This window comes from Archocentrus centrarchus, chromosome 14, assembly GCF_007364275.1.
Source record: "Archocentrus centrarchus isolate MPI-CPG fArcCen1 chromosome 14, fArcCen1, whole genome shotgun sequence".
NCBI lineage: Eukaryota > Metazoa > Chordata > Actinopteri > Cichliformes > Cichlidae > Archocentrus > Archocentrus centrarchus.
This window is the reverse complement of record NC_044359.1, coordinates 16,931,389-16,958,271: the sequence shown is the minus strand read 5'-3', so window position 1 is coordinate 16,958,271 and position 26,883 is coordinate 16,931,389. Positions and strand designations below refer to the sequence as shown.

Below are 26,883 nucleotides of genomic sequence, written 5' to 3'. Positions count from 1 at the left end.
ACAAGTAAGCGAAGATTCCACACCAAAACACTTACATGTATGCAATCAGCTTTGTTAAACTGTAAACCAGCAGCTGGTAATGATTAAAAAAAAAAACCCTCCTCATTTCTGGGCTGGAAACTCTCCAAGAAATAAGTGGGTTTCTTTTGGGAGTATTGCCCATGAAAATCAAACCTCCAGACAGGGAAAATATTCCTGGGACAAGGATGGCTGGGACTTCTCGGAAGCTGACTAAATGCAAACGAGACTAAAAATGAAAATGAAACTGGACGTTTTTCACGCAGGTGGACAGTAGACTCTTTGTAAAATATACTGCAATACCCAGCAGCGCTTGCCAGTCCAAACATTCCAGAAAAACTCAGCTTTTAGGCTGCAGCAGAATAAATTCTACTAAATATGCCAGCTTTCACTTAAAGTCTGATAGATTATAAGAAAAAGGAGAACCATAATGAGTGACCAAGTGCAGGTAAACTGTGCTATTCCTGTAAATTGGTGCATCCCTGATTAGCTAACCTTTTACTAATGTGAGTGTATGTGTGTCTGCGTGTGTGTAGGAAAGGACGCAACATGTCACCACTTGCTGTAAAATACAGGAATAACATTTATTTACAAAGACTGAAAGCATGACTTATGAAAGAAAATGTGAGGGTGGTTTCTCTCCCCCCTTTTTCTTCTCCTCCTACACATATTAACGCCCACCTTCAGGAAGATTACAGGAAGCTTCTTCTTCCTCTCCTGCCAACATGCTCAAACTCATTACTACCCCATTCCTGTGATTACAGATAACAGTTCAGCACATTTACCTCAATAAGTCTCTCAAACATGTGAGCCAGTGGCAGGAAGGAAATGAGGCAATCGTCTTGGTTGGGAAAAATTACTTTCTGCAGGACACACAGGAGACACAGTCAGATGAGTTAAGATGATACTGCAACAGAGATACTTAATGACATTTGAGAATTTGTATGGAAAGTAAAATGCACACGTTGCACCTAAACTAATAAGTCTCACTTCTGACTCACATCTGTTACTTTAAGGAATCCTGAGAAGTCGGCCACCACGTTCCCGTGGGTGAGCATGACTCCCTTTGGGTTTCCTGTGTAAAAAGAAGGAAAACAATTCACAATGAAATCACGCAGAGCAGACTTTCCTCACCTGACTGAGGGATACAAAGTCATCAAATGGAAGACAAAAGAATTTGGAAAGATATGCCTGATTCAGCAGGGTTTATTCATATTTCAAGTCTTGGTAGCCAAAAATAATTTGTGTTAACAAATGATCTTATGTGTTGTGCTTTTAGCTTGTAAACATAATCCAGTTGTGAAAATATGCGATACTGAAATGTGATAGGCTACTGCCTGATGAAATCTGCTGCTTTCTTTTGACAGAACCCAAGGAGACATGGGGAGAACATGCAAACTCCACACAGAAAGGCCCCGGCTACACAGAGCTGCAAGTTGTTTCATAATGCATTGCACTACAGGACCTTAGCATGTTCAGTCTGCACAAACCATACATATGTAATAAACTACATGGTATAAAAGTGTATAGTAATATTACATCACATTTCTCACTTTTTTCTCATCTTTTGGCATTTCCTATAAAACACTGTTAATGTAATTCTATTACATTCCTTTCTTCACAATCATAAACGGTGGTTATAAGCAATGATAGTTCCTCTTCCTGACTCTCACAGCTGTAGGCAATCTCATAGGCTCAGAGCAGACTAGATGTTGCAATAGCTGGGGGAGGGAATTCTCAAGAAATGCAGAGTGATGTGGGGAAAACGAATCTTCTGCTGGAGAGGCTGCATGGGCTTCTCATTGCCAGCAGGAGGCAGGAATTTCAAGGGATCCTAAATGTGGAAGCTGCAGCTGGTATTGCTTGCAGTCTCAAACTAGTGGGTCCTCACATGACCCTGTTTTTGTTTCCTTCTACTCTTGGTTTAAGCGGTTGGTTTTTGCTTCTGAAAAGGCTGCAGTATGGTCTCACTCACGAAATTTATGTAATGAAGGCGGCTGGGGGAAAGGGTTAATAACTCTCTCACTGCCAGATCATTGTGGTGCAGTGAAGAAGCTGGGTTTACAGTAAACGACACCCTTTAAAGTAGAGCATTTACAATTGCATGACAAAAGTTGTGAAATACTGCATTATGGTGAGATTTTTAATCTCCTGTACACCTTTCTCTTTAAAAAAAAAGGCTTTTACAACTTAAACACTTTGAATAATTTTGTTTAAACAATATTCTCTGAAAGTTTATGTTAAAAATCCAAAGATACTTGTTAGTTTAGACATTTTGAAAGGTGCACACTTGTGATTTGTGTGCCAGGCGACAGCAGGGTGTCCTATATAACTTTTTACCTAATAATGCATTTTTTGTTTTTTCATAACCTGCAAATCATGAATGTCAAAAGTCACACATATAGTCACATGATACAATATTACACATTTACTACCTGTGGTTCCACTGGTGAAACACACGATAGACAAGTCATCAGGGGATGGTGGCTGTGAAGAAAAAAACAAACAAACAAAAAAACCACAATCAGATGACATGCATATTGCCATGAGATGAATTTCTCCTTCTTGCATCTTTCTCAGCAGCAAGCTGACTGAACACACATGAGTGCAGAACAAGGATTTCTGTATGTTGAATCCAGATTAAACTGCTGTCTCTATTTTTTGGGGAGCTTTTTTTTAGCCTTTTGACAGGACAGTGGAGAGAAAGCTGGAAGGAAGAGCTTGCCTCGGTGGCGCCCCCGTTGAACCGTCTGTCTCTAATTTTGAACAAAGGGTAAAAACTAGCTTGACTGGTCAGTATCTGGTAGCCGGAGGGCTGGTGGTGGCATGTCAGTATTCAAATTTTTACCTGTCAACACCAGGTAGATGAAAAGCTGCACGAGCTGTCAAGATACAGACACAAATGCTATCAGCAAAGACGAGCTGCTTTGCTATTGTGTGAGCCCTTTATAAGTGAATGTGGCCCATTATTACATAAATCACTCGACAGGAGTTCATAATATATTTGTTCTAAAAAGAGGCATGAACTTCATTTAGAATCAAAATAAGACATTCTACAGCCATGTTAGCCTCAGTTTGGTTTAAAATAATCAACCCAGAAGTTCATTTAAAATACTTCTTGTTGTTTGGCACATTTTTTCCCCCAGAATCCTTAAAGACCCCCCTAAAGACCTATGTGTAAGCAGTTCCTGTCCACTAAAGGTTTTTAACCAGCTTTGCTGGTGAGCTGCCAATTTTGCTTTGATTTCAAAAGGGGAATCCTGGGAAATTAGCAGATAAAATATTTTTTCTTTGGGAATTCAGAGCGAGATTGATTGTGCAGAGTGTTACATTTTTGCATAAATGTGATAATGTTTGCAGATTTAGGAACATCGGCTCACAATGATGAAGCTTAGCAAGATTTAGCACACTCACCAAGGCCTCAGGGCCGTGCATGAGACTGCCAGTGTGGCCAAAGCAAATTAGCACAGCTTCCACATTCAGCATGTGATGCTTGCTGAGCTTTATAAAACCAAAATCAGAATTTGACACATTTGGCCCAATAACAAACTTTACTAGCGTGGCTAAAATTGTTGTACAGTACACTCAGCATACAGCAGAGTTTTGAAGTAGTCATACTTACTATAGGTTTTCTGTAGTGATCTCGGCCCAGAGCCTGTAAAGAAACAACATGGAAATAACTATTACTGGTGAACTCCACATGTATAAATCACTTTAATATATCACAGCTTTAGTGTGATTTCCTATAGTGTTGCGTAATGTGTCTTTTAAGGTCTGCCGATGACCACAGCATTTGTCATAAATCGGCTAGAAGCCCAAACGTTTGCAGTTCTACATGGTTGCAAAGAAGGAATTATGATCAGTATGGGTCATACTGGTAACAGGTGAGTTAAATGTAATCTTGCCAACCCTCGTGCATTTGTATATGCTTTGTTGCTGAGTTTGTGATTGTAGGTCAGCTATCAACAGCAAACTGTCATTCAACCTGTTCATCACTGTCAAGCACCTGGTAAACCGGATGGGCTGGAGGACAAAAACAAGCATACAATGTTATTCAACATCTACATTCGGAGAGGCTGTAGCTCAGGAGGCAGAGCAGGTCACCTACTAATCAGGAGGTAGCCAGTCGAGGTAGACAATGCCTGGCTCCTCCCCTTTGCATGCCAAGGTATCCTTGGGCAACACATGGAACCTATAGTTGCTCCCTGATGCAGTCATTGACGTGTACAGGTTAGAAAGCACTTACAGTAAGCATAGAAAAAAACTGCTTGTGTCAATGAGGCGTGCTGTGTAAAGTGCTTTGCGTAATCAGTGCTTTATAAGAACCAGTCAATTTATCATACATGGGACTCCCAGTTTATCTTGCCAGGGAATGTATTAGTTTTCTGCAGCTAATGTGCTGCATATATTGCATACTTTCTTTGATTTTTTTTCTTTTTTTTTTTTTAACAAAGCAAGGAAGACAGCATTTATGTTAAAATGCTCTTTAAGATTGACACCTTTGCTATGCAGGACCAGTTTCACATGTCTATTTTTCATGTTTGAAGTAATGACACAAAGACTGGCACCAGAAGGAAAAGAGCAGTCAAATTACTTTAAATGCAAATATCACACCCACGAGAGTCGTACAACACATGCCTGATTTCCAGTTTGTGCCTATGAAGTTCTAATTTTGCTAAACTCTGCACAACAAGAGGTGAGCAGATAAAAATATCACCCAGTGTGTGCTCATTACATTTAAACATCAGTTTGTTTTGACTGCCTGTATATAACATGTCTTTTTTTATGCATAGCTGAGACTCTTAATCGTTATCAGATTAGAAATGTATGGCGTCATAACAGCCATTACCGTGAGCGCACATGCTGTAATTAAATGCAGTTTTACTGACAGTCAAAGTGCAGGGGTTTGGGTTCATCACCAGGTGATGGAAACTGGTTATGAAATCTACTCTGTAAGTAATGTATGTCAGCCAATGCAAATGTGGGTGTAAAAGCATAAATCAGTTTTGCATTTAGATGAAACCAAAGAGCAGCAATCCTTGAAATGGCTGCTGACAATGGTGCAGGAGAACATGTTACAACAGATATTTCAAAAAGAAGAGCAATTCATATCACGATCATGATTATCTTCCCGCCTCTGTGAAGGCTCGCTTCATATACTGTATGTACACATGCACTATCATTTAAAAAATATCTTGCACTGGTTTCAGTGACCCTTTTATACCAGAGCTTCTAAAAGATTTGGGGATTTTTTTCCCAAGGATCAAGGATCCCCCCATAATATATACATATACAGGGGCGGAGCTTCTGGAGGGGCTGGGAGGGCAGCACGCCCCCGGCCCGGGGCTAGCGGGGGCCCGGATGGGGGAGAGGAGAGGAGAATAAGATTTCAGGTAGCCAGACCTCTGTCACGTCCGAGGCGAGGTGGAGAAGGAGGGCCCTGTCTTGATTATATCGCAATATGCATGGCTCAATGTGCACAGTATACAACCCACTATACATCACCCATCATTCATGTTTTACACGGGGGTTTTAAAGGTTGCCACAGTCAGGACTGAGTCATGGTTGCTCAAAACTTTACAAGACCAACTGACTTTAGTGATGTAGTAGGTGTCAAATATTAAATAAGCTGTTGTACTGCATGACTGGCTTTATTTTCACTCTAAAGGCCCTTTCACACCGGATGCGTTGCGTAAAAACGACATGAAATTTCGAATGTTTCGGATGTGAACTTGTCGTGTAACCTATATACACACCGGACGCGCTGCGTTTTTGCGAATTTTGCATCTGGTGTGAAACGGTCTTAAAGGCCTTAGGTGGAGCATTTTTATGGACTAAGCTAACATGAGTGGCACTTCATAACATACACATTCCCGCTGTTCTGGGCATGTGTATGTTATAAAATGATGTTATGATGAGCTTTATTATTTGGGTATAAAGGGCCCGGTCATTTGCCCCGCCCCCAGCCCGGCTCTGACTTGTTCCGCTAGTGTACATATATATACTATAAGCACTACCGGTATTCTTCTTGGCTTAAATACTTGACATACATGTGTTGTGATGTGTCACAGGCTTATCAGAGTTTCTATTGGCCCACAGAACAAAGGACCACATACGCTTGTTTTGTTGGTGTAAGTAGCCCCCATCTGTAGATATGCACTTTTAACTATTAATGTACAATTTTAGAAAATGTATTTGAGTACCCCTTTGTGGAACCCACTTTGAGAACCATTGATTTAGTGACCGTTACATGTCTTACCTCCACTTCTTGCATGGCCTGTACGTGGACGCCGCAGCCTTTCCCTTGCTCCATGAGGTCAGAGTCAAAGGCGTCCATCAGGATGACTCGTCGCAGGCCAGGAGTCTCTTTCCGCTCCACATTCTCCAAAAGCACCCGAGCCTTCTCCACTTTGTCGCAGATGACTGTGGAGATGTCGGCTGAAATGAAACAAGCACACAAGAGCACACGCTCCCTTGTGTGAATATCATCAAAGTAAGAGATAAAAAGGAACAAAAACAAATGCAGAGTTGGAAATCAGTCGTATTTTGGTCATATTTCTAATTTACAAAGGTTTACAGAGACCAAAGCATCATTATTATTTGGGGCACTGTTTAAAATCTTGAATATATATATGTTCAATTTAAAGATTTAATGTCTCCGACTGCAGCTCATTCATTTATTTTACTGTTACAATGATTTTACTGTTCTGGCTTTTCTTTCTATTTCCAGCTTACTGTAGGTTCAGCCCTTTTTTTTCCCATTACATGGAATTAAATTCAAATTTAGTTCAGTTTAAAGTTAATAAGGTTATTCTTAATGTTAATGGCTTGGCACCCACTCATTTGCAACAGAAAGACTTATTAATTGTCACAATTAGCAAATGACACATAAGCTTAAATCCAGGAAGTAGCACTGTATATCACTGTGACAAAGATGCAGTCAGTCACCAGTGAGGGGAAGCGCCACAGCTCACAGTGATATGAGTTGCTGTTTAAAAATCCAGGCACACACTGTTTGTGCTCTAAGCAAAAACATCAGTGTCTCACAAGGCCACTTCAGTTATTTACCTACAGAGTTACAGCTGTTAAATGTACATTTCAGACTTAAAACTTAGCAAATTCAGACAAGACTGACTGACTAAATGCCACTGCGTGCCTGTGTGAGTGTGCACGCATGCGTTCCACCTCATATTGATACGAATAGTTTGTCTTTGTGTGATGTGTGTGTTCTTACCAGTGTTTATAATGAACCGTATAGCATCTTGGCCAAGCGTGTCATAAAGGGGAACCACCACCATAGAGTAAGTGTAGCAAGCCAGCTCTGAGATTATCCACTACAGTCACACAGAAAAAAACAAAAAAACAAAACAGGGGTCAGATTTAATTCATTTGTTTTATTATGCAAGTCTGTGTGTCTGTAAAATGGTTTATGTGCATATTTCAAGCTTCAGTGTGAAACAGTGATGCAGAGAAACTGCGACCAGCGAGAAACAGACAAAACAAAAATCAAAATAAAGAGCAGCAATCACCTCGGGTCTGTTCTGAGCGAACACTCCTATGAACTGGTTTGGATTGGGCTGGCATCCCTGGTGCAGAAGGCCTGAACCCAGGTGCTCTGCCCGGGCTGTCACCTACACAGTGGGAAAAAAATGGGAGAACTGACCAAGTGGATCAAAACCATACAAAATGCTGCGCTAATCTCCCAAGTATAGAAAAAAACTAAGTTTTTTGAGAAGCTTAGTATTACTGCTCTGTATTTGGCTTCATTAGCTTTTGGTAGTATATTTTGCACTTTATTAGAGGTCACTTTTGATCACATTTTGAAAAATGGGAGAGACAAGCTTGTGTTAGTCATAGATATATTTTTATTTTCAGTAAAAACCCTGAGGTTATTGGAAAGACTAATTGAAGAAATGTTCCATTGTGCAAAATTATGAATCATATTTTACGAGTTACCGTGATTGTGAAAGACATCGGAGAAATCCAGGATTAAAACTGCTTCACTCGAAGCGCGTAGAGACATGTTTCAGCAAAGGCCTTGCACCTTATTTTCCATGTTGGAAAAAAACGTCACTGTGCTTCATAAGTCTCTCAATGAGTCTGTGAATAAGTCCAGACTTGCTTGGCTGTTTTGCTGGGAATCATAGTGAATTAAAAAAACAAAAAAAACAAAACAAAACCAAAAACAAACCTTCCACCCACTTTTCTTCTGTAAAACACCAAGCTGTCACTACTAAATACTGATGGTGGCATAATGCTCATATTGCCTTTTATGGATTTTGGCATCACTCATTAAACAGAATTTCCCTCCAGCTACCAACATTACTTCAGTGACTTTCCAAAGCATTCCAGTTTGTCTCTTGTACTCAGAGTTGTTTGAAAGTGAAACTGCTTTACAGGATGATGGGAAATTCTGCATGTAATGAGCATTTCCACATGTCTTGCCAACAGTGCTGCAATCACCAGGGAGCACATCCATACATGCCCCACATATATTGTCATATATTAAGTGACCAAGGCTGTGAACTTAATATATAACAATAGTCATATATTAGTCAACTGATTGAGCTTCTATTTATGGTAAATGATGTCATCCTCACTGACTCATGGCATAAGGGATTAAATCTTCCACTCTTACAAATATCACATGATATTGATACATATCAAATGTAGTGATATACAGGAATGACTGTGGGAAAAATATCTCTACTGCCTACATAAACATGGAGTAAATTGAGGAATGTGGAAATTTTTTGTTTATGAGAGAAATTATTTTGCTGATTAATTAATTCGTAATCTACTATCTAAATTTACTGGCATAAAAAAAAAAAAAAGCACAACCCAAAAACTCCAGACATGTTCTTCTTTGCTACTGTAATATTAAAGTGGGCAAAAAAAGGGTTTAGTTATTTAATTTTTCATACATAAAAAAATGCTTTTTTTTATCCAAAAGCCATTAAGGTTGATGTTTGTAAACAGCTGCAGTACAGTACAAAGTCCTAAAAGTCAATAAACTGATGTGGTTAATATTGGTGGCCAATCACACATTAAGCTGCCATTAATATATTTCATATTTCAGTTCTTCTGAATATAATCAGACTTGTATTTTTAGAACTGAAGAAGCCTTGCGGATGAGAGGTGAAATGTCTTCAAGAAACTTAAAGAAGTCCAGTCGCTTTTTTCAAGCTACACAGACTTATATGTGCATTGAAACGGTGCCTCCAGTGACCAAGTTAAGAAGGACAATGTCCTTATTCAGCAGCTGTAACAAAGCCAACAACACCTCTGCAAAGCAGGTTGCAAAGCTTTTGCAGGCAGGATAGTGATCTGATCAGTGTGCCATCCAGACATTAAACAGTCAGTCAAAAAATGGCCGTTAATGTCACAGGAAGTAAGTCATAGTGTTGAAACTATTCTTTGACTTAGAGTAGTACTGACCTATAGCACATACACAGTGAAAATGTTTTAAGCCTAGTCATGATGTGTATATATATATATATATATATAGCAAGGTTTGCAGACTGTGGTTATTCGGTAGCGCTGATAATGTTGCCAAATCTGGTTGTAAGGCAGACTGGGTGCTACAGAGAATGCGGTGCAAAGGCTGCAAACTTCACTGCAGACTTACACAGAAAGACCAGTCTGCACAGTTTATACTGTAGTTCATCAAATGCCATTACAAAGACAGTAATGATTAATTTTGACATTTATCAGAAGTGTGGGATGTAGAAAATGATGTTTGGACAGAAAAAGATCTCTAAATTATGCTTTATCAGCAGTCTGGGGGCATTTTGTAGCATTAGTCTTTGGTGCTTTTCTCTTTAAGAGGTAAGCCTGTTGTATTCTCCTCTCAGCTGTTGCTGTTATGAGGAGATAAGAGGTCCCCTGAATGGCACTAACCTCTTTGTAGGACATCCATTTGTAAGGCTGGTTGGGGAGTCGTGAGCCTAAGCAAGGTCCATCACCTGTTGGACGGAGAAAGGAGACAAAACAGTTTTTAACTTATGCGAGGGAACTTCATTAAGCATCCTTAGGATTTTAAATCTAATGGTAATACACCTCACAGTCAAAGAAATCTAAAAAATAACACTTTAATGCTAAAAATAGTTGTGAATTACACAGATTGATTGAATATTAAAGCAAAAAAACATTTTGCCAGACTTTTCTGTGCCAACAGTGAACTGAAACGCATTACACGCGCTGTGCAAAACAATTACTTTATGCGTTTCTACTTCAGACTGACTCATTTCATTGTGGTTGTCCTAGCTGTACTAACTAATAGAGCAGGTGTGGTTTGAGCAATATCTCTGCACTGTGAGTCACTCATTTATGTCTCTTAAACTCCTTGGCCAAGAGCCCTGACGCTGTTACCATTAGCAGGGCTGACCTTCGCCGTGGCAACCACAGAATTCGTTTTATCTCCAGCAGCAGGATACAGTATAATTGGAGGTTTTACAGTCAGGCCACTGCATTGCTACACTGTGCTGCTTTCACCTCTATGTGTATGTATGTGTGGGAATTTTTTTGCTGCAAGTGTAGCATCTTGAAATCTCCTGTGCTATGACAGCGGAGTGGTCCACTGGTTAAAGAATTTGCCTCGCTTATTGACTCTTTTAACTTAACACAACTCGTGTGTGGTCCCACTCATGAAAAAGGTCACACACTGGATCTGGTGCTGTCTTATGGACTTAGAGTCTGCATCACAGGGATACGTGACTGTGGTATATCGGACCATTTTCCTGTTTTATTTACAGCAGCGCTCCCCAGCTCTGGGATAAATAGAGTATCCTCTACACGTCGTGTGCGCTTGGTTAACTCTTCATGCGCTGCTGATTTTGCAGCTGCTTTTAAAAACTCTGACTTAAGCAATTTGGATTTTTGCTTGAGCCTGAATACCGAGGACTTCACTAACTCTTTTATATCTGCTTGCACTGCTGTACTGGACTGTATTGCCCCTTTTACAACCAAACGCACCAAACCTTCCTCCCAGCCCTGGCTGGATGAGACAACCCGCGCTCTCAGACGTGAGTGCAGACGCGCTGAGAGAAGGTGGAAAAAGGATAAGCTCCATGTCTCCTTAGAGATCCTGCGTAACTGTTTATTGAAATACCAGAAAGCAGTAAAATATGCAAAGTCTGCTTATTTCTCTAACATTGTTTCAAGTAACAGTCACAGGCCTCATTTTCTTTTTAGTGTTTTTAATTCACTCACTGATCCTCGCTGTAATGTAAACCAAGCGAAGGTCTGTCCTGCACTGTGCGAAAACTTTAAGCAATTTTTTGTGGAAAAAATTTCTGCCCTCAGGCCTTCATCACCTCAGGCTGAAACAGACTCATCTGCACCTCCTCCCAGCAGAGCTGTCTTTGAGCAGTTTGAGCCTGTCACACTCTCCACACTAAAGGAGGTGATTCACAATATGAGACCTGTAAACTCTCCCACAGACTGTGTTCCGTCTCGCCTTTTTAAAGAGGCTTTTGATTCAGTGGGACCAACTATCCTCGCTCTGATTAACAGTGCGCTTGCATCTGGTTGTGTTCCAGCTGCCTTTAAACATGCAGTTGTACAGCCTCTAATCAAGAAGAAGAACCTTGACCCTGATGTTCTTTCAAATTACAGACCAATTTCTAAATTACCATTTTTATCCAAGGTTCTTGAAAAAGTTGTTTTTAAGCAACTTCAAGCATTTTTAAGTGAACATGGAATGTGGGAAAAGTTTCAGTCAGGTTTTAGAATGCGTCACAGCACAGAGACGGCTCTTTTAAGAGTTTTTAACGATCTGCTTTTAACTGTGGACTCTGGTAGTCCTGCAGTTTTAGTACTTCTAGATCTGTCAGCTGCCTTTGACACTGTGGACCACGAGATCCTTCTATCCCGCCTAGAACATGAAATTGGCATTAAAGGCACGGTTCTGACTTGGTTCAGATCTTATCTTACTGATAGAAGTTTCTCTGTCCATCTAGGAAACTGTTTTTCTACCACAGCAAAGCTTTCTTGTGGAGTGCCTCAGGGGTCCATTCTGGGCCCAATTCTTTTCTCATTGTATATGTTGCCTCTAGGGTCGATTTTTAGGAAACATAATATTTGTTTCCACTGTTTTGCTGATGACATCCAGGTGTATATGCCCATCAAACTGAACAGCAGAGATCCATGGGAACCCCTGCTGAACTGTCTAAGTGACATCAAGTCCTGGATGAGAAACAATTTCCTAAATCTTAATGAAAGCAAAACCGAGGTCATATGCTTTGGTAAATTTGACCCCTCAAGCTACTCCTCTGGCACTCCGAGTCATTTGGCTCCTCACTGTCGTGATGCTGTGAAAAATCTGGGTGTCATTTTAGATAGTAGTTTTAAAATGGAGAAGCAAGTAAGTGCTGTTACCAAAATCAGTTTTTACCAACTCAGAGTCATTGCCAAGGTAAAACCTTATCTCCCGCAGCAGGACCTGGAAAAAGTTATTCATGCTTTTATTACTTCCCGCCTGGACTACTGTAATTCTCTGTACTTTGGCATAGATCAACCATCTGTGCGCCGCCTGCAGGTAGTCCAGAATGCGGCAGCTCGTCTTTTAACCGGTTTAAAAAAGCATGAACACATTACCCCAGTCCTGTCATCCCTTCACTGGCTCCCTGTCCGTTTTAGAATCGATTTTAAGATTTTATTGCTTACTTTTAAAGCCTTAAATGGACTGGCACCTTTGTATCTGTCTGAGCTGCTTCACTGTCACACCCCTGTAAGAGCTCTGAGGTCATCGAACCAGCTGCTCTTACAGAGGCCTAAAACTAGACTAAAACAGAGAGGTGATCGAGCTTTTGCAGCAGCAGCACCAAAGCTATGGAACGATCTACCTCTCCATATCCGCACAGCTCAGACGATACACACATTTAAATCTTTATTAAAAACACATTTCTTTTCCTTGGCATTTGGCTGCAGTGCTACCTCCTTTTAGATGATTGTTTTATGGTATTTTATGGTACTTGTTTTAAACGTTTTAATTTTTAATTTTCTTATGTTATTTATTGTTCTTAATGTTTTTATTTATTTATTTTTATTTTATTATTTTATTTATTTATTTATTTATTTATATATTTTTATTTTTATTTAGTATAGTCCTTGGGGTTACAGATCTTGTACAGCACTTTGGTCAACGTCGTTGTTTTAAATGTGCTTTATAAATAAACTTGACTTGACTTGACTTGACTTGACAGCGAGTTTAGATCAGATGAGTATTTTTCTGTTCTTAAATGTATACCATGTATAGCCTTCTTAATATCATGCTGTGAGAATTTGAGGCATGCAGTTTGCTGCATTCTTAAAGCTGAATTACATATTTTCCCACAGATGTTTATAGCCAGGCCAAAACCCTGTTTATAGCCAAAACCAGGGTTTTGGCTATAAACATGAATAAAAAAAGGAATAATTCTGTATGGGAAAAGCTGACCATGTTCAGTGAAACACAGGCTACACTGAAATGTAAAACACTTTGAGTGGTCATTAAGGCTACAAACGCTTTATATAAAGGCCAATCCCAATGCCAAGCCAGTGACTTGGAAAGTTGGCATGCTTCAGCACGTTACAGCAATGAGGACGCTTTTCCACTGAACAGCCTACCCACCAGATATATGCAGGCCTCTCTGAAAGACCTCATACATGGTCCGGGCATCATCATGGTAATGAGTCAGCAGCTTGGAGTGGTCACCCATCATAGACCTGCGACCCCCATCTTCACGCTGATGCACAGAGAAAGAGAAAGAAAACAGTGTAACACCATCAATTATTTTTATTGTTTTTTTCCTCTGAACTCTAGGGGTGTAAGATCTAATTCCTCTCCAACATGAAAATAGATACCCAAGCCTGGGGAAAGAACTTTGTTTAACTCGCTCTCAGAGTGATAATCCGCCTCTTTTGTCAACTCACAAATGGCTATAAAAATATCTGAGCTGTGAAGCTTTCTCTGTGTTTACACGGCAGATGCATTCTATGCGATTAGAGTTCGGTCTCATACGGAAAACAACAGCTGAAGCAAATTCCACTTTGCAAATGAGTCGTTTTGGTTTGAAAAGATTGAACAGATTAGGAGGCCTCATGAAACTCACAGCGCTCAAGATACACTGTACAGTACATGCTTGTACTGCAGTCTGTGCCTGTATCTCAAGTATGTTAGAAAATAAACAAACCTCTAGAGGTTTCACACTGACTACAATGTGACACTGCCAGCGTTACCTGTCAGTAAGAGGCTTGTGGTGTAAGGTCTGAGTGAAAAACCAAGTGTTTGGTTTGGTTGGGAGGGTGGTGGTGAGCTTAAACCAGTAAAAATGGAACCGAGGGCCCAATTTTCCCATAGCGTCTGAGCATTAAGTAAATGTCAAGACGCATTTTTGATTATAGCTTTTGAATACAGTGAGGAAAAGAGGCTAAAAGTAGAATATAATTAGCAAAAGTCTGAGCAGACTTTGCTGGTTGTTCTGTGTCTTTTAGCTATTTATTTCTTAAATACAGGAAGTAGTGTATGTATGTTTGTGAGAGATTGCTCACTATATGTGGCCTGGTTTGTTTCAGAAACAGTGAGATGTCTTTTAATTAAAAAAATAATACATCAAATTGACACATCAGATGATAATTACAGTACAAAAGAATTAGGCATATTACTGTTATAGCAACAAGGCACGAAACTCTACTTAGAGTGACACTTAGTTTTGCAAACCATAAAATCATAGGAAACCATAGTGAATTTTTGTAAGGGATGTCTTACCGGAACCTCCTCAGACTGGTGCAGAAGGCTGCAGGGGGGCTTGATGGGACGGGGTCTGGTGGCTAACCAGTACGCCAGCACAGCTGTCAGAGCGCCGATGCCCACAAGTGTGGATGTCGGAAGAGAGCGGAAGAACTGGCCGAGCTCATCCATCTCTGGTATCCTCAGGCCGCTCATCATCTCCTGGCCATGCATCTTCTCCATCAGGGTGGAACTAAGCTCTGCGGGAGGGACAAGGGCAGTCTTTTACTAATGATTTCTGAAAAGACTTTTCAAACAAAATGTTTTATTTGCATGCATTGCATGCATTTTTCTTAAAAATGCTTAGGAAGAGGGTAAACCACACCGATGTGGTCTCATATTTCTGTCACCACTTCAGATGATGTCTCTCTCTTCTGCATCCTCATAACAATGTCAGCAGTTAGCATTGCTTATAAATAAACCTCCATTGACTGCAGCATCTATCTGTCACATACACTAACATCTGCAAGTTGATCTTTTTTTTTTTAAACTAACATAGGGCAGCTATGCTTTTTGCAGTGCATGTGAGGGAAACCCACATGTGCATTTTCCACACAGAATGTCTGGACTTCAATAAGAGAAAAAAGGAAGCAGAGGCATTAAAACAGACAAAACCACTGTCTGTCAGCTGACGGTGGTCTGCAGCAATGGTCATAACATTAAAGATGGGCAAAATACTTAATCTTTCACTTCCACAGTCAAGCTATGAAACTAATTTTGCAAACTTTCATTTTGTTTTCTTCCTGTTTTTCCTCTGTCAGTTTACTGATTTTATTAAATTACAACCACTGTTGTCATTAAAACAAACAAACAAACAAACTGTATTATGAAAATTGTGTTTAAGTACATTCTTGGACTAAATGTGAGGTTCTTTTATCCCAGTTTGTTACGGTTTTTCTATGTGAAGGAGTAAAATGTTTAATTTTAAGATTATTTAAGATTAGAAACTATAAAAATATTTTGGAGTTCTAGCCTTAGACTCTCAAATTTCTTCACTTATTTAACCAGTTAAAAGATGGGTATTTCATATTTCATGAACCTGAAAGGCTTGTCTGGGATGAGACAATGCAAGCCTTTTTAAAAATTTGATATGTGAATCAGCTTGCTAAGATAAAGACAGATACATTTAAAATGCAACTACAAAATGAATCCCTCCTACAAATTTCTCAGACTTGTGTTTCCATCACTTTATGACAGTCTTAACGGGGTTTTATGGGCATATGCGGGCATATTTGGCCTCACCACTCCTTCACAAAAGTGAACTAACCTCAAACCCTTAATTTACATCCAAAAGCTGGTGACTGAGGGGTCTCCCCCCTACATGTCTCTTTTTTAGTGTAAAAGAAGGGCAGGACAGATTATCTGTAATGATAAGTGGTATGACTTGAAAGGACAGTAGTTTCATCTCTCTCTCTCTCTCTCTCTCTCTCTCTCTCTCTCACACACACACACACACACACACACACACACACACACACACACACGCACACACACACGCACACACACGCACACACACACACACACACACACAAATTTGCACACATATCAAGAAATGCATAATTTATCCGAGGGGGAAGCCGACTGTGGTGCTGACTGGGGTGGGGGTTTCCTTCCCTCCCTTGGGAAATGAGTCAGAGACAGCGCCACCTGATCCAGTGAATTGCAATGGGGCAGTGCAACAGTTCATAGCCAATCAGAATCACTTACTGTCTCCTCTCACTGTCTCTCTCTCTCTCTCCCACCCACCTGCACGCATAGTCACAAACACTAACAGACAATGAGGCGGACGGGTATAAATATATCAGGTCGTGGGAACAATGACTTCCTCATCCATCTGTTATTTAAAGCAGAAGCACTATTCTGTGCACTCCTTCACTAAACTGAAGCTGAATCACATAAACCCACGGAAGGCTTTAAAAACTTTCCAAAAGTTAAATTAATTGAGAAGACATAAAATAAGCACCATAATTAGCATCATTTTCTATTTATCTCATAAATCCTTTATCTATTTCTTCATACTGACATAAAGAACACAGACTTTTTAAATCTCTTGACTTGACAAAAGCTTAAATCAGAGTGTTAGTTTTTCATCACTGCATAATGCATGTTTCCACTGAGTTACTACAGCCCTAAATTCCCATCAAAGCGATATTATCTCTACAGTAGGTGCCAATGCACCTGATGAGTCATACTAGCGTGAGTCATTTCAAAAGGCCGATGACCAAGAACTAAATCTCGTTATTATAAAGAAAAAAGTAACACATAATATCCGTTGTGAGTTTCCTTAATTAAGCAGCGCTAAACATGATGGAGCTTAATGTCTTTGTAAGCAACATTCCTCTGCTGCTTAGTGCTTCATGACTCTGGAGGGTGGGAAAACACGTGCTGGATGTTTTAACATTAAATGTGCACTGCTTCCTGCACAGATGTAGAGCTGACTGTCAGTGTACCATTAAGCATATGGTTAATCAAATAAAGCAATGAATCTTAAATTCAGCAAAACACCTTATCCATGCTGATGTGCTTAGATCCATTACTGTTAAAAACTGAAATGATATACTTTACCACGGCCATGACAAAGTCATCACAATCATAATGTTTCAAAGTCTTACTATTTATGAATACATGCCCACAGATATTCCTACAACACCGTGACCACACTTACTCTCTATAGTATCATCTTTCTATCATCTTTCAGTTGATACATGCACAAAAAAAAAAAAAAAACTGACGCACTGATGGTAACAGCAGTCATCAGCTACAGTCATTTCTAAAGCACGACTGGCATAGGTCATCACATTAAGATACAGTAAGCCGTTGCTCATCACTTTCTCTGCTTTGATTCAAGCCCATTGCACAATACCTTCATCGCTTCTGCCACCGCTATCCCAGATTTCTTTTTGGCCTGAATTCTCCTCACTGAGTCCAGTTTCGTTCACACAGAAACTATCACCTGTAACCGAGAAACCGCAGCATCCCCTTGATATCTGAAAACAGTACTGGGCCTGTAATAATGCAATAGTTTGTGGTTCTCTTTTTTTTCTGCAGCACTTCTCAGATATTTTCTCTCTTTCTGTTGTCCTTTTTTTTTTTTTATCTCTGCTGTTCCGGTAATAATGATGGGGAAATTAAAGCAGCTTAAGTGCTGGGAAATGATGATAGTAAGTAAAAGCAGCCACTTCATAATGCCTCTAAACTAGATTGCACTCATTGCTCGCATTTGTATGGATACTGAAGCAGTTAGACTGTCCGAGCTAATTCTATAATTAAATGCCCAGACCCACTTAGTTGTGTAGCATGTGTGGCTGGATTCAGTAAGACTCAAGCTCAGTGAAGATGTTAAAAAAAAAAAAAAAAAAAATCTAAAACAGCTTCAGGTGAATGAATGCGTGACAGTGAAAAATCAAGACAGACATGACATTTTAAAAGTTAAAAAAAAAAAAAAAAAAAAACTGTAAATTGACACATGCATGTCTGTTAAGTATTATGATGCACTTTAGTGGCGGGGGTGGGAAACAAACAGAAACACATAATTTATGTCTGCCAGTACCTTTAGATCACAGCTGAAAAGATTTTGTTCTGGCACAGTCTTGTTTATTTGCTCTGTAATTTATAAATAAAGGTTGCAAGTTTCAAACTGGTCCAAATCTGGTTGAAATTTAATGAATCCACCACCACAGTGTCTGGGGGACTGAAGTACATCATGTGACTGAGCATGACAGCTTGTTGACAGATTTAGTAATCAACATCCAGAAGATCTCTGCAAACATGTATACACCATCAAGCTAGTAATTAGATCAAAAGGGGGCGGTATCATGAATGCGTTGTTTTGTGTCCTGTGCCTAATGTGGCTTGGCTGCAGCGATGTGTCGCAGCGGATTGGTGGAGCGGTGTTTGCAAAGAGAGGCAGAGGAGGGGAAATAGCATTCGACCAGCTCTAAATATAGACAGACTCCATAACCCACTGACACCGCTGTGCAACTAGCTGGAATAGAGGAAGCTGGAAGGAGAGTGCTGCTGGTTACAAAAGCATCACTGTGCAGACACAATGACACACACCATCTCAATCTGGAGACAATGAAGAGGACTAGATAGAAGAGGGAACTCTGAAGGTGGATGAATATTACTATAAATACTACTATGTAAGGCTAAAATTACCCTTCTACCTGTCATGGTCCTGGGCCGTGTGCCCTGCTTGCCACACCGCTCACACATGACACTACTAATGCTGTCACTTTGCATTAAAATTATAACCAAGTTTCAGTACTGCAATTCAAATATGCTAATACTGATGTAAATGCAATACATTTAAAATTGCACAATTTTAACTTGTACTGATTTTATTCATTCCACTGTCTTCTGTGAAGCAGCTTAAGAAAATCCTGTTAAATGCATGTAGTCATACTCTATGCTAATAAATACGTAGAACACGTAAAATAAGTTGACAGCTTACACACTTTTTTTGATGGACATTTCTGAAAACAATGCTACGAGACTGCATCTTCAAATAATTTACATGCTCATCATTTATGGACACATACTACCAGTTTGCGGAGGCACGACCTTGCATGCAGAGTTTAAGCAAAGCAATGAACGCTTTAGTACACACACGTTATCATGCCACATCACCTGAAATAGCCTGACAGCTGCAGGTGACCTGCCAGATATCTACTTGGCCTCCAGTAAAGATGCAAATGTATAATTGCACATCACTATTATTTGTTTTCTTCATTCTGCTCTCTTCTGTATTTTTGTGTTTGACTGTCAATATAACATGAAATATGAAGGCAACAATATAAAACCAAGTACAGCATGACATTTTTAGACCTGAGTCTGTCCTGCAAAAAAATTGAGAATGTCAAGGTCACCTGTGTGGCAGGCAGGGGTTGAACTCAAAATGCAAAATTCAAAAACAAAGGGTAAGCTTAAAACCAGTTTTATTGCTGAACTTTTACCAAAGTACAAAAATGCAGCAGAACAAGAACAAGAAAGCCAAAACTATTACTCTTCAATAAAAACATACCACAGGGAGCTATAATGAAGATGAAAGCAGAGAATATAGGCAAACAAGTTGATGAGGGAAGAGGCAAACATGTGGAGAAACAGCTGAAACTAATTACAAATGAGGAGCCAGGGGAAGCTGAACTGAACAAAGCACGAGACGAGTTGCCAAAATAAAACAGGAAATAGCTAACACTGAGGACAGAACTAAGACACCTGAGCTTTACACGGAGTCAGATCAAACGCACAGAATGGGAATACAATAGAGATTAACAAACCCATCAGCCAGCAGGGGACAAAAGGCACAAAAAACAGGATCATAATAAGCACAAGGAACATAAACGTAACACCATAACCAGAAAGCTAAATGACAATGCAGAATATGGAACCAAAACACAAAGATCAACAAATACACAAAACCAGAAAAACCCTAAACATCCCAAAACTCAAAAATCCTGGGTCCCAAAACTCAAAAATCCTGGGTCCAACACAAGTCATGGTGTTGGGGTCCAAGACCCCAACACCATGACAGAGCACCAGTTTGTGATAATTTCATCTGTAACTTTCACTGACAATATCTGACCAGAGTACAGAGTGACAGAGCATGTTTGAGAGGCAGCAAAAGGTCTAAAAAAAACACAAAAACCCCCTCTACAATAAAACTGGGCTTTGTCCTATAAAGAATAAAAAGCCAATTATTCAAGAGGCTCCTCCAATAAATGTTGTTTTCTCAATTTCTTATTCAAATAATAAGCAGTGTCCTTTACACAAGGTGAATTATTGGCACACAGTGGAGGAGGAGATGGAGCAGGTTCAACCTAATCTGTAATCACAACCCCTGAAATATCTTAATTTCTTTCTCAGCACTCTCACGACATCCATTTGCTCAACAGGCAAGTAACAAATTGAATTTTAAGGTGACTTCTCTTCCTACCAAACAGAATATAAAATGCATTTTAGTAGTTAGGATAAGGCTGTGTGCTTCGTTTTGCATGATTATTTTGCATAAAGAGTCAACTCTTTACTATAGCCTAGAGCTCTATTTGGTATCCTGTGGCAACCTCAATAAAGAACCTCCCAACCACCCACTGCATACACATGCACACACATATAGGCATACAAATAAACACATCCACATACAAGTCTTTAAGTTCATCCCCGTTGCCTCCTACAGAGACTGTTGCTTCAGCTGTTGTGACAGGATAACAGCAGGTCAGCAGAATCCCCATCAGCAACACCAGTGACCTTCATCGGCATTTGAACTCAAAGGCCTCTCTGTTTAATTGGTACAACACATCACACCACAAAAAGCCATGCCGGTTATCCTCAAACTCTGTTGCATTTGCAGCTCAGGCTTCTGAGGATGGAAGAATATTGATTTGAATCACTACGAGGGAAGTTTGCAGACAGATTTAAACCATGAAATAGTGGTAAAATGTATTGCAACTGAGATGTTGTAAAGCTGTAGATGACCTTTCATTGGTCATGGAGATAGCATAGTTGTATAATTAGGTTATACTGTATTGTAAAAAGATTCATCTCTTAATAAGTGTGTTGATTATAGTTGATCATTCTAAAAAAGTTGAGCAAAGTGTTTACACCTACATAATTAAAAAAAAAAATTGTTTAGTTTAATTGATAGCATTGTTTATAACATGCAATTTATTGATGACCTCTTAGGATTTTCCATATGAAATAGATTCAGACCATCAAGTGACCATGTCACTTTTTGAAATGTAGGAGACAGGATCAGGATTAGTATCAGCAATCAACACTGCAATCTAATCTAAAGTGAGATCTGTCGAGACAGCAAGCAGCCTACTGTAATTTATCAGATAAAACTGAATGAATAGCGAGTGCAAAATGGAGGAAATATTGATGAATGAAAATTAAGTTAAAAAAAATGAGAGGACATTAGCAGACATACACTTGGCTACAAGCCTGACAGATGTGCACAGTCAGAGCACTGAAGCAGCATAACAGATTGTAACATATCTGTTACAAAACATCTAGTGCACATGCTGTGCATGAACAGCTGGGTTGCAAAAATAAACATTCAAATTTTTCACATATACATATTCACTTGGATATAGTGAGGCACAAATTTTCAAGCAAAAGTATTTAAGTATTATTCATTGGAAGATGAATTACAATGAGCAAAGAATTCCCTTGAATAGGGTGGAAGGACATAATCCATGAATGTGAAGGGGTCACACTGCTTTATTTAACTATTTAGATTTGTGAAATTGTTTAAAGCAGATCCAAAGCAGTGGCTCCTTATTGTGCCATCCGTACCCCAGAGGATCCTTCTCTTCCTGTCTTAGGAAGATTCCACTTAGCAAAGACTTTGGTGCAGAGGTACTGCAAACTATGCAGTGATGAGGGCTTGTGAATGGGCCAGCTAGACTTCCTGTGACCTCTGAGGCTTAAAGTGAAGGAAACGCAACCCTTCATCCTTAAGTCCCGCCCCATCGGCCCATCTGAGGGCGATCACCAATGATTAGAGTCCAGCGTGGGGAGATTACAGCCTATTAGCACAGAGACAGATGACCAGCAGTAACCTCACTACAGTATTCTATTTAAAGACATCCTGCTCAGCGTTCTCTTATTCTTTAAATTCTTTTGTAGTATCACTTGCATCAGTGCATTGTATCCCTCTTCTTGTTCATGCTTTTCTTTTCGATCATCAATGGTTAATCATCCTTGAACACCACCTACCCTCTCTCACACTCACTCTCTTTTAGCCACTCACTCTTATCTCTTTCTGCCATTCCTCTACTTAGCCCACATCTCATGACTAAAACCACAACTTTTTCCTGTCACCCTCACTTAGGGATAATTGCAGAGATGCTGTAACATCCTGTGCACATGAACTGGAAAATGTTTCATTGCAGACACTACTCATAAAACAAGAACAGGTAAAGGTATAAGCTGCAGAATAAATGGGTAATATGGATGCACTGAGCAGGAGGGACTGGTATATATAACATAGAACATAAAAATATGCAGTCCTGCAATAAAAAAGAGAAATATAGAATAAACAAAGTAGGCAACAGATCTAAACTATTAGCTATCACCAAAGGGTTAAAGCAGATGTGGTCTAGGCAGCGGCACTTATAAAGGCGTCTGAGGAAGCCAGGCAGCCGGTGAGGTGAGATGTGTGCCTGTGTGGTGTGTGTTTGTGTGCGCGTGTGTGTGTATGTGTGTGTGTGTGTGTGTGTGTGTGTGTGTGTGTGTGTGTGTGTGTGTGTGTGTGTGTGTGTGTGTGTGTGTGTGTGTGTATGGTGTGTAAAGGGGTACTGGGCGGATATCACATTGCCCGGTGCAAACTAGTGATTACCTTCGCAGTGCCAATGGCCAGATTAAGCTGAGGCAAGCAAGATGCGTTTTGGCCTGGTTTGGGCCTGGCTGGCTTCCGTATCACACCACCCTGAGCTCAACAGACGCTTCACACTCTCACCACACCCACCCACCCCTCCCTCCTCCACTCTCTCTCTCTCTCTTGCTCTCTGTCTCTTTCTCCCTCTCACTGCCTAAACATTCAGACTCAACTTCTCCTTAAAAAAATGACACACATGCATGCATGCACGCACACACGCACGCGCGCACACACACACACAAACACACACACACGTGTATGCACCTATATGCAAATAAACTTGTTGGTGCTTGCATATTTAAAAAAAAATTACACAGAAAAATGAGGCTGCTGACAGTTTGATTTGACTATCAAAGTGAGGGAAGGCTGGCTTTTAGGTTTCAAGCTTGTGGGGGTGGGGGTGGGGTAGGTTGATTAATACATACATATATAGATCACACACACACACACACACACACACACACACACACACACACACACACACACACACACTGTGTACATGCATAGTGTCATGTTTGTACAGCTTCATTTTCGAGGCCAAGAACAAAAAACAAAAGATGAACTCCAGGCAAAGACAAACACCTTCCCTACTTCTTAGTGAAGGTCTTCTAAAATCACACATACAGTTTTTGAATAATGAGGCAACATTGTTATACTCTAACTCTTGACTAGCTTACACACTGACTTCCTCTTAATATTGCGCATTATTAAAATTTCCTGCACTTTTACTGCAGGTTGCTACAGTGTGAGTTTCTAATTTCTAGTTCAATAATTGTTTAAAATCTCTAATCAGAAAGTGAGATTATTCGTTTAAGGCTCATGACAAGCAAAACGCAACCAACAAAGATGGAACATTTTAACAGTACAGTATTGCACCACTTAAAAGACATAAATGCATGTGAGAAAGAAGGAGGCAGACAGACAGACCTGGTTAAGCACTTTAGGCTGAGCCATCATCCCACAATATGAGGAAGAGTGTGCACTGCCTGCTGAAACAGCAATAAGCCACACTGCCATATGGCTCTGAGAGCACCCAGACTGCCTAATATTATTATTACTGACTCTATGAATAAAGACTTAGAGTGTTGTATTTGTTTAATATATCTTCTAAGAAAAATTCGCTTTCCTGGAATTTGCCTCATTACTCCTAGCACTCAGTGAAAGTGGTCAGTGACAGTTATTATAACACAGCAGGAATTACTTAACTCTCAAGATTTATCCAGTCACATTATGCAATCATGCAGTACCTCTTTGAGAAATTTAAATATTTTCACAGTGTAACTTCCCTCTTATTGAGGTTTCTAATTTAAAAATGACGAAAAAGGAGCATGTCATACAAGTCATACAAGTCAGCACTCCTCTGGTGAGCACAAGGCTTGCGTTACTTTAAACAGAGCAGCGCCTCTGCTTGGCTACTAAAAAAACCATTGGCTGTTTCTTGCCAAAGGGCGGTGTGAAACTGCCCCCATCTATTTAATTAAATATTAAGGCAGGAAAACGAATAGGCTTACACCATGTGTAGGGCTGCACTAGACGTTGATTAAAATGCATTATTTATTCTAAGGAGCAGCAGGGCGTTAGGATGTGGTGACAGGTGAAAGGTGCAGTGAGTCCTCCCAAGGGCACCTTTTTAAACCGAACGATTAATTTCTTGCACAAATTTTGCTCTTAGGCTCTGATTGGCAGCATCAGTCATTCAATACAATGCACACGTAAACGTGTAACAACAAACTGTAATATTAATGCGACCAGTTCTTCACAGAATTAATAAAATGTTCATCTCCGGCTATTTGCCATCAAACTAGGCACATAAAAAAAAAGAAAAAGAAAAAGAAAAGCGATAGTATAAGCATCTGCTGTCGTGCCTTATAACGCGATCAGTATTTGATATCACTGTCGAACACAGCTGGAAACAGATCTTTTTTTTCGCATAATCTCATCAGAAGTCAAACAGTCGTGTCTCTGCTCAGCTCCAACACCCCTAAAAATTGGCGTGTAAAACGGGGTGCGGGTGGTGTCGGTGAAAGCGAGCATGCTGTGCTCCGTGATTTGCCGGTAGGCCGCAGAATTTCAGCACCGCTCACTCCTGGACAGCTCCGTCCAATCAGCGTAGTCATTTGAAGCGCGTCATCTTTCCCCATCCCCTCTTCCTCCACGACTGAGGCATGGAGGACGACATTATGAGCAAAACGCTGCCTTATACAACCGGCTTCCTTATATGACGTGTTTTATATGAAATAAATGTAATCGAGGCGGACATTCATTTAGCCTCGTATAAGTAGAGGAGCGGTCTGAAAGGCCGGCTGTGATGGGAGCTAATGGTGCGCGGGGGGGCTAAATGACGTGTGTCCGGGTTCTACGCACAATGTCACACGACCTTAGCAGCCTTAAATGTATCCTTTTCATCCCTTCTAGCGCCTAACATTTCTTTAATAGCTGGTTTTAAACACGAAACACACACGTTCAAATTAAACCACTCATCTCCGGAAAAATAGCATGGATCCAGCCACATGGCAGCTCGTCCATCCCTCTCCTACCTGATTAGAGGTAGCTAATACCCACCTGAAAGCATCCCTCGATGTTGGCCCGATAATCTCGGAGTTCTTGAGTAGAAATTAAAGCCCTGTGCTTAAAGCTAGAACCCTCTATAGCGAAATTTTAACGTCTGCCCGGGGGCCGAGTTAATACACGTGTAGCCGGAGAAAATTAAAAAATGTCAACCGCGTCATTCGGTGCAGGCGAAGCGCCAACTGCAGCGATTGATCTCCATTAAGCCTCTCGCGAAGTAGCGTCTGTAAAACTAGAAATACCCCACCGCAGCCTTCGAAAATTAAAAAAGCCGGTAATGAATGAGACACGATGCGTCTCGGCCCACTGCGTGGCAGGTGCATCCGCTTTTTTGGCCCCCAGCCCAGTGACGCTAAATCGTGCAAATGAATGAAAATGACAAAGAGACATCCACAACTCACCTAATATAATCCAGAGCGACCCAGAGACCAAAACGAATGCGAGCATGTCTTTCTCATTGAGTCAGCTGTCCCGGTGCAGGAGCGGTTCAGAACTGCAGCGTCGACTGCAGCAAGTCGCCGACAATCTGGGAGATTAAGGAGGAAGGAGGGGGGGGGATAAGGGAACGACAATATAACTGAGACAGACCACAGTGGGAGAGCAGGGCAGGGGATGGCGATTTCCAGCAGGTTTCTCTGTGTAAATTTCGCCTGAAAAAACTGAAAGTGTTGACTGAAGAAATAAACCCCGACTGCCTATAGAAGCATCCTTCCTTCTAGCGGATTTTCCACCTTCACCCAGTCGGCTGCTGCGCAATGGCAGACTCCCCTGCTGCACGTAAGGGGCTTGTAGGTCGTGCTGGAAGATCCGCTCGACACCAAGGTTACTGGGGATGAACTATCTGTTCTCGCTGCAAGTGTGTAGTATTTATTCCTCACATTTACATCATGTACGTGTCTAAATCTGCATCTGCACCATGATGCAATTCGGTCGTGCACATTTGTATTAACTTAAATAAACGCTGTTAGGTAAAGCTTAAGTCAGAGCAAATTTTTATTGTTTTTTTTTTTTAAATATTGATTTTTTTTGGGGGGGGGGGGGGGTAATTTGGTACATCACGCCATCCCTGCAGCTGAGCACAGCGTTGACACAGAGTAACTTTGCATCAGGATCACGTGGTCCAAATAAGACACTCCCAATGAACTAA

The 26,883-nt window shown here is 40.5% G+C and overlaps 1 protein-coding gene across 1 annotated transcript in view; it reads right to left on the bottom strand.

The window, feature by feature from the left end:
* The window catches only part of acsl6 (acyl-CoA synthetase long chain family member 6), a 35,194-nt gene extending 8,652 nt beyond the window's left edge, over window positions 1-26,542 (bottom strand). The window contains exons 1-11 of the mRNA XM_030745619.1: window positions 26,138-26,542; window positions 14,768-14,988; window positions 13,631-13,745; window positions 9,919-9,983; window positions 7,548-7,649; window positions 7,253-7,352; window positions 6,278-6,456; window positions 3,641-3,673; window positions 2,454-2,505; window positions 1,020-1,093; window positions 804-881 (exon numbers count right to left, since the gene is read on the bottom strand). Of these exons, the coding sequence (XP_030601479.1) occupies window positions 804-881; window positions 1,020-1,093; window positions 2,454-2,505; window positions 3,641-3,673; window positions 6,278-6,456; window positions 7,253-7,352; window positions 7,548-7,649; window positions 9,919-9,983; window positions 13,631-13,745; window positions 14,768-14,988; window positions 26,138-26,183 (1,065 nt within the window). The 5' untranslated portion in view covers window positions 26,184-26,542. The remainder of the gene's footprint in view (window positions 1-803; window positions 882-1,019; window positions 1,094-2,453; window positions 2,506-3,640; window positions 3,674-6,277; window positions 6,457-7,252; window positions 7,353-7,547; window positions 7,650-9,918; window positions 9,984-13,630; window positions 13,746-14,767; window positions 14,989-26,137) is intronic.
* Window positions 26,543-26,883: the final 341 nt, after the last annotated feature.